Source organism: Paroedura picta, chromosome 16 (genome assembly GCF_049243985.1).
Source record: "Paroedura picta isolate Pp20150507F chromosome 16, Ppicta_v3.0, whole genome shotgun sequence".
NCBI classification, from domain to species: Eukaryota; Metazoa; Chordata; class Lepidosauria; order Squamata; family Gekkonidae; genus Paroedura; species Paroedura picta.
Window position 1 is genome coordinate 23,599,007 of NC_135384.1, and position 10,804 is coordinate 23,609,810.

The 10,804-nt window shown below is 49.5% G+C and overlaps 1 protein-coding gene across 5 annotated transcripts in view; it reads left to right on the forward strand.

The window, feature by feature from the left end:
* SP6 (Sp6 transcription factor) overlaps nt 1–8,566 on the forward strand; it is a 109,269-nt gene extending 100,703 nt beyond the window's left edge. For all 5 annotated transcript variants that reach the window (XM_077313078.1, XM_077313080.1, XM_077313081.1 and 2 more), the window contains one exon: nt 5,846–8,566. In XM_077313078.1, the coding sequence (XP_077169193.1) occupies nt 5,883–6,986 (1,104 nt within the window). In that variant the 5' untranslated portion in view covers nt 5,846–5,882 and the 3' untranslated portion in view covers nt 6,987–8,566. The remainder of the gene's footprint in view (nt 1–5,845) is intronic.
* Nucleotides 8,567–10,804: the final 2,238 nt, after the last annotated feature.

Below are 10,804 nucleotides of genomic sequence, written 5' to 3' on the forward strand. Positions count from 1 at the left end.
CCCTCTGGGCAGAGGCCAGCAGTTCTGTAGCTTGTGGCCAAGTCCATTAAGGCCAAAGGGGAAAGGCTGTGGACCCCTTCTGGAGTCCCTACGGCAGGGGTAGTCAACCTGTGGTCCTCCAGATGTCCATGGACTACAATTCCCATGAGCCCCTGCCAGCGTTTGCTGGCAGGGGCTCCTGTGAATTGTAGTCCATGGACATCTGGAGGACCACAGGTTGACTACCCCTGCCCTACGGAACCCCTGGGGCTCCACGGAACCCTGGTTGGGAATCTCTGCTTTAGAGGCTTAAAGCGCCTGTTACTTTTGTGTGTGTGTGTGTGTGCGTGCCTTTGGTTGGCAGGCATCAAACCCTCATTTTCTTCTTGGGGGTGGGGGGGGGGGGGAAGCAAGCACACAGCAAGTCTTCCCACCAGGATGAGGCAAAAGTGTTGCCTCGTCCCAGCTAAGTGGGCTGAAGATCAGATGAGATAATTACTGTTATCTGCCTCTTAGAAGCCCACGATTAGAGGGTCTGTCTCTATGACAAGCTTTTGAAGAAAAGGAGGATAAGCTGTGTTTAAATCTCTTTCCCCACCCCACACCTCACCACCACAACCTCTGCCACCGGTCTTTTTGTTGTTGTTGTTGTTGTTTAAAAGAAAACCGGCAGTGTGTGCCCCACACAACTATACCTGCCTTGAATCTGCTGGTGACTCCTGCTTAAGTGCATGTGTTTCAAAGCATCGTTGACTTGCTTCCGAATGCAGTCCCCAGAACGGTTTTTTGGGGGAAGCCGTGCTTCCGACTAGGATTCGGTAGATTCCAAAAGGCAGCTTTGCTTGTGACCTTTTAAAAGTCTACACTTAAAGGGGGGTGGGGGGAATGTACTTTAAGAAAAAAGTAATGTTTGCAAAAATAGCATGTTTGCGAGCTTATGTATGCCCTCATAAGGATTTCAGGTTGGCCATGGTTACATCTCCTTGGAGGTATCGTTTGATAGTACTTCGTGGTCTGTGGGTGGAATGGCATTGGTAGTGCCTCTTGCATTGTGCAAACCCAGGGCTTACCAGATAATCTTCTCTGTTTGACATGATCCCAATTCATGTGCCACTATTATGGTTGATCTCCAGATAACCGAAATCTGTTCCCCTGGAGAAAAGGGCTGCTTGGGAGGGGGAGCTCTGTGGCATGAAACCCGGCTGATGTCCCTCCCCACTCTAAAATCTGTCTTCTGCAGGCTCTGCCACAAAGTCTCCAAGTATTCCCAACCTAGTACTGCATGACGATGATATCATGTCTATCCTGAGTCATATGGATCATTTGTGGGAATCCCATGCTTGGAACCTAATTCTCAGGATCAATTTAGATCGGGATAGCCACCTGCAAGTCGAGGGGGCTTAGGCCTTTCCCCCTGCACATTGTTCTGAACGTGAAATGATTTCCGGATGCCAGTGGTTGCTGTATTGGGGAAACACAGCTGGAAATCCCAACAGAGCATATAGTGGCTCCCTGGAACCTTTCAGGGAAGAAAATGGGATAGGCCTTGGGGCGGGGAGTTAAGTTTCCCTCTGCCCATATCCTACATTCTTGATCTACATGAGCCTGTGTATGTCTGGGAATTAAGTCTCAGAGCACATCTGGCTGTAGACTTGCCATTTGCCTGCCCCAGGTGGGTAAATTCATTCTCAGCCCCAATCCCCTGCCCCAGAAATTGAGGTGTGTAGGAAAAAATGGCCAGAAAACGGACTCCATACTGACCTTCTAGGAATTTCCGCATCTCTGTGGCCTTTATAAGGAACAATTCCTAGGATGTTGCCCAGAAGTGACATCACTACCTACCTACCCAAACTCCACTGTTCCTGGGCACTGTCCACAAAGTCTCCCACCATTGGCCAAGGTAATCCTGGGAACACTGTCTCATTGAGAAAACCTGGGTGGGTATGTGAAGGACATGAGGACATCGTAATGTGGGGATTGACCCGACATGAGGACATTGTAATGTGGGGATTGACCCTTTGTGTCAGAAATAGAAAAGAACATGAGGACATTGTAATGTGGGGATTGACCATTTGTGTCAGGAATAGAAAAGGACATGAGGACATCTTAATGTGGGGATTGACCCTTTGTGTCAGGAATAGAAAAGGTCGTCACTTAGAAATGTATATTTTAATAGCACCGGAGGTGCTCGGGGACTGAACATAGGCACTTTTTGAGGAGAAGGGTCCCTCATGCTGCAAGATCAACCATCCTGGGTCTCTTTGAGTTCTTTGTAATAAAAAAAATTGGGGTCAGTGCTGTGCCCAGTCATTCTACATCTAATACCAACCTTCCCTTAGAACCTAACATCTCAGTTTTCTGAGGAATAATGTGTCATGGGTAAAAATACAAAACAGGATTTACCAGTAGATTGGGCCCTGTGAGGAATAGTTGCAGGCGAGTTAAGAATGGCTTGGGGCATCTCAGGAATATAGTTATTGAATTGCTGGGTTCTTGGTGCTCCGGAACAGAGCTCCTGGTGTTTTAAATGGAGACAGCTCTGAACTATTGTGCTAAGGGGGGTAAGGGGGGGGGAAGACACCCTGCTGATGGTTCCTCACCTGCTGGAGCCGTACATCTTTGGATTTTTCCTCTTCATCAGCAGAATTCAGTGGCTGAGTGTGCCTTACTATATTAAGCTTGAAGGCAGAGAGCTCTAATGAGAGCCTGTGAGCAAGACGCCGGGTCTGCTGCCCTCTCTAAGCCTTACGAGCAAGCTGTTATTGAGCTTTTCATCTTCCATCTGGAAAACATGTTTATTGCTCTCCCCGCAGATGAGGCAAACGTGCCGCCGTTCGATGTTTTAATCACTCAGTGCTTTCACACTCACTTAATAGTGTACCATCGATCTACTTGAAATGGTCCACTGAAGAGGATTGAAACTGCATTATTGTGAAACTTGCATTTATGTGAAAGCGCCCGCTATCAGTGCATTGGATAGCCTTTGATGTCCATGGTCCCACCCCTACCCAAGTTGGATCCATGGCAAGGATCCCCTTGACCCTAGACACTGATTTTGGGTGGGAGGGGCAGCACTCTGCAGACATGCCAATTCGCACCAACTGGCAGCCTTCCAGCTGCATGCATTGGATAGGCTTTGGGCCCCGGCAATGCACTCAGTAGCGTGCAGTGGGGGTGGAAAGCCCTGTCACATTGCAGCCAACTTGCCCAGATCCTGTTGGGTTTTCAAGGCCAGAGGTAAGCAGAGATGATTGGCCATTGCCTGCCTCTGTGTAGCAACTTTGGACTTCCTTGTCTCCCACCCAACCAGGTCTAGCCCTGCTTACCTTCCAAGACCTGAGGAGATCCAGATCAAGGCAACGTGCAGTGTGGAAAGTCCACTTGTTGCCCAATTCACATGAGATGGATTGGGAACTGCATACCTAGGATGCTTCGTGTGCTCAATAAATGTCACTAGGGAGCTGCTGGGTTGCATGAATGGAACAGAACATAATGTCTACCCCGATACACTCTGATCTGACCGTGAATGCAACAGCACAGAAGCCAGTTTTCAGAGAGGACTATACAGTGTCAGATGCACCAAACATAGCTGGGAAAGCAGATTGCATCTAGCGATCTCTATGATACATGTAGAACTCCAAGACTTATTCCATAAAGGACCTGATGTGTCCCATATGGGGCAATTTGTTGTATTTCATCACTGGCACGTGCAGCTGCTGTGCCTACTGAGGCTGTCAGAAGCCTGAGGCTTGGGGTGTGGTCTGTGAACGTTTCTGAGGGCCAACAAGAAGAACTGAAATTTGTAATGTTCAAGCAGAGCAGACCGGAGGTGGAAGGAGGGCGATGGATCAACCGTAGCAGAAGTGGGTGGAAAAGACACCGCTTTAAGATGTAGGCATCCCACAAAACATTTCCAATGTTCATGGTTGCAATTGGGATTTCTCCCATTTTCTTGTAAGGGCATATCTGCTGCACAGAAACCGATATAATGTTCACTATTTCTTGCCTGGGAAGTGCAATTCTGAAAGTGATTGAGCAGGGGTGGGGGTGGGGAGGGAGATCTCCTGAGATTATAACTGATCTCCAAGCAACAGAGACCAGTTCGCCTGGAGAAAATGGCTATTTTGGAAGGTGAACTCTATTGCAGGGATGGCCAAATGGTGGCTCTCCAGATGTTCATCATAGACTATAATTCCCATGAGCCCTTGCCAACATGGCAGGGGCATATGGGAATTGTAGCCCATGAACATCTGGAGAGCCATGGTTTGGTCACCCCTACTCGATGGTATTATAGTCTATTGAAGTCCTTCCCCTCCCCAAACCCTGCCCTCCTCAGGCTTTAACCCCAAGATTGATAGATATTTCCTGATCTGGAGCTGGCAGCCCTATGGTTAGTCAATGATGTTTATTCCAAGGAAACCATAGTTTGCAAAGTGGACCATGAGTCTCCCAGATTCTAACCCAACATTTGGGCTACTATGCCATGCATGATTAAACTTGCAGTCTAAGTCTACTGGCCAAGTCAGAAGTCCTGAAAGATGTTGGCATAGCATCCGGCATGCAAATGGTGCAATCCAGTGTTTATCAGATAATCCCAAAATACCAATAGTGTTTGGATCACACAGCTCTTCCCCAGAGGAGTAAAGCTTAACAACTATGGTTTTGGGAACATTTTATAGCTTGAAATGCCCTGAGACACTGGGGATTTCTAATAGGTCTGCATCATTTTAGGGTCCTTCTTTCTTTTTTCTGTTTTGTCCAACACTTTCTAACCAACTTTGTGACTGAATCAGGAACAGGAGAGCTAGCATGGCATAGTAGTCAGAATATAGGACTAGTACCTGAGAGACCGATGGTCCAATCTGCCATGAAAGCTTGCTGTGTCTCATAGGACTGTTGTTTTGAGGCTAAAATGGAGAAGAGCTGAATGCTGTTGTATGATGCCTTGGCTCACCATTGGGCACAGAAGTGTAGCATAAATGCTGAACAATATGCTTTCCATTTCAAAAAGACAAATTGCATCTGTAGAAGCTTCAGTTGCAAGGATGTTTATCCTAGGAAAGTATCCTTGTCAAAGTGGACCTTGGGTCTCTAAGGAACCACTTCTCCAAATATGTCCTCGGAAGTGCACTGTGTTCTGCTGATTCTAATCTGTTGGTGATTCCTGGCCCCAAACTAGTACACTTGGCCTTTCTGACCCTGGCTCCAGCTTAATGGAATGAGCTACCAGTAGAGATCAGGGCCCTTTCAGAACTACCAAAGTTCTGTAGGGCCTGCAAAATGGTGTTCTTCCATTGAGGCCAAAAAGCGCAAGCAGAACATCAAACTGTGCCCCCCCCCTTCCCTCCTCTCTCCTTCACTACCAAAGGAAATCAGGTTTAAAATAACTAGACAACCACACTAATCTACTGAGGAGAGCACTACCCTTATCCAGTAGACTTAAACAACTAATGGCCATTGTATTGTTATATTATATTTTTATAATGATTTTTAACATTGGATAAATTCCATGATGTAAACTGTGCAAGGAGGGGCAGCCAAAAATTAAATAATACAAGGAGTTGCCAAGAAAAAGGGTTATCTGTTTTATTTCCAGGTGAAGTAAAAATTTGCTGTGGGAAGGTGATTTTTGGTGGAAACACCAAGCAAGTGAGAAGGTTGAATGGTTCCTCTCCTTTTTGCCATAACCTCTCCCTCAAAACTCAGGCTGGAGAACCTCTGGAGAAAAGGACCACAGAACTCCCATGAGATGCCTAATTCCACCCCACGACATGGGTTACAGTGGGATGGGAAAGGTTAATTTTTCTTGCACAACACTGTTGTTGTCTCACGGCCATTTCTCTTCTCTTTCCTTCTCCCTGTCTAGGTGTGTCTAAAAACTCACCCACCACTGGAGTTTGGCAATGCTCACAGCCGTCTGTGGTTCTCTTGGCAACCAGTGCTCAGAGACACCCCGTTCCTCCCCAACACACCTGGATCTGCAACCGTTGCAGACCTACCAGCCCCACACCAGCCCTGAGAGCGGGGGAGATTTCCCGTCCCCACTGCAGCCCACGGAACTCCAGCACCTGCCTCTGGCTGGGCCCGACGCTGAGTTTTTGGGCAACCCTGGTTATGAGCTGCATGGGTCTCCGAGGTTAGACCTGGACGGAGACAGCCAGCTGGCCCCCGGCTCGTACTCCAAGCTCCTCCAGACTGCACCGGAGATGGCTCACCACTATGAACCCTGGTTCAGGCCTACACATCCTACCAGCGCCACTGAAGACAGTGGTGTCAATCCGTGGTGGGATCTCCACGCTGGGTCCAGTTGGATGGATCTTCAGAGTGGTCTCCAACCGCCAGGCCACACGGGTGGACTTCAGCCGACACTGGGTGGCTACGGCTCTGCAGAGCATCAAATCTGTGGCCCGCCTCACCACCTCTTGCAGTCAGCACCACACCTCATGGGCCAGGAAGGGGTCAAACCCCTGGATTCTACCCAGGAGCCTCACCCTCTAGAGCAGGCTGGGGATGGGAGTGGTCGGCCAAAGAGCTCAAGGCGTTCAGTGACCCGAAGTTCTGGGCAGGCTGCTTGCCGGTGCCCCAACTGCCAGGAGGCTGAGAGGATAGGTCAGTGCCCTGATAACTCCAAGAAGAAGCACCTCCACAACTGCCATATTCCCGGATGCGGCAAGGCCTACGCCAAGACATCACACCTGAAAGCTCACCTGAGGTGGCACAGCGGGGACCGCCCCTTCGTCTGCAACTGGCTCTTCTGCGGGAAGCGCTTCACCCGCTCTGATGAGCTGCAGAGGCACCTTCAGACCCACACGGGAACCAAGAAATTCACTTGCCCGGTTTGCAGCCGGATCTTCATGAGAAGCGACCACCTCAGCAAGCACATGAAGACACACGAAGGGGCCAAGGAGGAAGCAGAAGGAGAAGCCAAAGCTGGGACAGAGCCACCGGCCAAAGTCAAACGGGAGCCCGACGGAAGCTCTTCAAGTGCTGCTTCCCAACCCAACTGAGCCTTTATTCCTCGGCGAGGATGTGCCCTCCCCCCCCATCTTTCGCGACGGTCGCTCATGGCCTATTGACTTGTCTACTTAGCTCAGGTCTCTGGGGGTTGTCCCACCCTGTGAGCCTGAATGAGACTCTGTCCTTAAAACGAGAAGTTATTTATTCTCTAGGAGGAAAATATGATGTTGTTAGGAAGGGCCAAGCCCTTGAGAAGGTTGAGGGGAGGGTCTTCAGATAGAGCGTGTCTTCGGGGAGTATGGGAGGGATGCTTTTTGAAGGATGGCTGCTGAAGTAGACCTGGTGAAATGGGCAGATCTCAATGGAGGGATATGGGTCTTACCTGTCTCCACCTTAAATGATGGGTTTAGTAACACAGATAACACACAAGTGCATAAATACTTGGTGGGATTTCATTTTTTAGTTTAAGCTTGTAGAGAGATTGGTGGGTTTGGATCTAACCGTCCACTCTTCAGTCCCCATCCCCGGTTTAGCAGGCAAGATGGCGGCTGCCGCTCAAGTTTCTATTGGTTGAGTGTCTTTTCTTTGGGAGGCTCTAGGATTCAATCTTAGGTTTAGTCCTGAGCAGTGCTATCTGGTTCTGTTCCCAGGGCATCTCAGAGCCCAAACCTTATTCCTTACTATGGACATTTTCTCAGGTGATGTTAAAAATGCACTTGTGAATGGGAGTAGTCAGGTAGATAGTTCGATCCAGCCAGCGTTTTGGTCCGTCTCACCCCATTCTTCTCCTCAGTACAGCCCCCATCCCATGTGACTTTTGTCCATGGAGGTGACATGATGAGCATTAGTTGGCCATGGAGGACTGCCTTCCTTTCTTTTTTCACCCGTGGAAAAGTTGCTTGGATCCGGCCCTGTAGCACACACTCCAGATTAACATTAACTCTAGGTTAAGTTAAAATCCTGCTTCAGACCCAGCTGAAGAGTGGGTTGTTGGTAGGTTTGCCAGCACTGCCTTGGCAAACACCGGGGGATTTTTGAAGGCAGTGCCTGAGGAGGAGGGAGCGTGAGGGAGGGGGGATTTGGGGAGGGTGTGATGTCACTTCTGGGTGGAGCTCTCAGAATTTCTCCTAAACACTCTAGAGCGGGAGTGGCCAAACTGTGGCTCTCCAGATGCCCGTGGACTACAATTCCCATGAGCCCCTGCCAGCATTCTGGCAGGGGCTCATGGGAATTGTAGTCCATCGACATCCAGAGAGCCGCAGTTTGGCCACATTACGGAGGACATTTCCCGGCCAGTTTTATGCCCACTGCTCAGGGAGGCTGTTTCTCTGCACCAGGAAGGCAAGTGGCAAGGCTAGTGACACGCAGTGCTTTTGACCCAAGTCCTTCCAAATCTCATGCTTGCCACCCTCAAATTTAAATGAAGCATTCTGGTTCCCTTCCCTGGAGAGGTGGCCTTTCTTGATCTGAAAAGGAAAGAGGTAGCTGGGGGGAAATGCTGCCATATGAACGTTTCTCCACAGGTGTTGGAAACAGTGTAAATTTTTGGAAGGGATTGCCTGCCTCGCCTGTGAAAATGCTCCCAGAGTTGCAAAGTTGGAAATTAATTAAACATGTACATACATCTTCATGACGCTGAAGTTTTTGTCCTGTGCGAAGTCCAAATTGCCAAGGAAACAGAGGCGGAAGGGGTCTGCAAGGTACTGGCTAATAAAATTCTATCTCTGTTTGGAGCCTGCTGCAGTTCGGGTGGATAGTAGGGCCGGTCTGAAGCAGCAGCACAGAGTTTGAACTCAGTGGCTTTGCTGTCCTAGAAGCACGACTGGTGTGAGATGGCTGTGGCCACCTGTGCAAAAGGCTGAATTAAATTTGGCACTGCCCAATACACAAAGCAAGGGTCTTCTTGTTCTTCATTCCCGCCACCAAAAATATTCAATTTTTTCAATCCCATCTTTCCCCTAAACTCCCTTTTTCCCCTGTCCCCATTTTTTTCCTGTCCCTAGCAAAGCATCCAGACATATAGACTTGAATTTATAGTCAGGGATGTTCAGCCCATTGAGTTTTGGATTAGGATTTGGGAATTGGTCGTCCCTGGGCCAGATCTGGTTTGGCGGGGGGTTGGGGATTGGCCTTCCATCCCATCTCTCCTGTAAAATCCAATTTGGGGTGTTTTCCTCCCCCGAAATCAAACTCAACCCGGAGTCAGTTTTGGCATTTGGGATTAAAATTTGAGCACTAACTCTGGCATACAGCTCTCTTGCCAAAACCCGGCCTTTGTGCTTTTAGCCCAACAGCATCCCCAAATTATAACAAAATATCTTGCTAATTTATATTCTAATGAGCAGACTCTCCATTGGAGATCCTGCAGGCATCTCGAAGAGAGGAAAAATGTGTTCAGGAATCTTCCCCAACCGTGTGCCCCATATGTCCCAGTGCTTCAAAGCATCGTCCCACATTCCAGGAGCTCAGCATGTTTCGTTCCCCATTAATGGCCCTCCCTGGGGAGTTCATCTGCCATAGTGCCTCATCCCCAGTGGGAGTTTCACTCTCTGTGTCTCTCTCTGTTTCTGGCCTGTAGCAGTGTCTTCTACATTTGTGACTCCCGTTGCCCTTCCCCGGCCCGCCATGCGCGGTGCGCATCGCTGCTTTTGACAGGAGGATGTTCAGAGAAGGAAGATCAGCAGCAGGCGTGGGATCTTTTGCCAGCGCACCGCCAGGAGTTGTCCGGACACGTCTGGACCAGAAAAGGGGTGGGGGTTGGGGGACTGAAGTACAATTGCTTGGGAAACGCTTGTTAAAAACCATAACTCAGCCTAAAGGAACAATCCTGCCATGTCTTCTCCTTTTAAAGAGGAAACCGAGGAGGGGGAGTCGCTCCTGGCTCCACTCTTTCAATGCCCTCTCCCTGCCCCCCAGCGTTCGTCAACAAAGGCCTGTGCTGCTTTTAACAAGCTTGGATGGGTTTCAGCGGTGAGGCTGAACCTACGGATGGCGCGGGGAGCATCACCAGCCCTCCGTCGGAAAGCTTTCCCCCTTTCCCTTTCCGATTGGGTACTCCTTGGTTTGCCAACCTCCAGATGGTCACTGGTTGTCTGCTATTACAGCTGATCCCCAGGTGAAAAAGGTCAGTTCACTTGGAGTAAGTGGCCTCTCTGCAAGGTGGCATAAAGGTAAAGGTATCCCCTGTGCAAGCATCAGGTCATGTCTGACCCTTGGGGTGACGCCCTCTAGTGTTTTCATGGCAGACTCAATACGGGGTGGTTTGCCAGTGCCTTCCCCAGTCATTACCGTTTACCCCCGAGCAGCAAGCTGGGTACTCATTTTACCGACCTCGGAAGGATGGAAAGCTGAGTCAACCTTGAGCCGGCTGCTGGGATTGAACTCCCAGCCTCATGGGCAGAGCTTTCAGACTGCATGTCTGCTGCCTTACCACTCTGCGCCACAAGAGGCTCAAGGTGGCATAATAGTGCCTAACCCTACCATCCTCAGGTTTTCCCCCACCCGGAGCTGGCAACTATAAGTACTCCCCAGCCTGATCCTGTCTTTCCCTCAAAAGTGGGTTGCCAGCACTGGGATGGGAAATACCTGGAGGTTTCGGGGGTGGAGTCAGAGAAGGGTGGGGTTTGGGAAGGGGAGGGGCCTCAGTAGAGTCCACCCTCCAAAGCAGCCATCTTTTCCAGGGGAGCTGATAGTTGTTATTTGGAGATCAATTGTAGTCGCTGGAGATCTCTGGTTAGGTCCCCAAATTCAGTGTGCCAGGATGAATGTGTAATTTCTGTGAATGGTTGGAACAGCATTCTGAGAAACATCTCGGTGCTCAAATCCACCTAGTTGCTTTGTCCCCCTGTGAGATTGTGTTTTGAAAAAG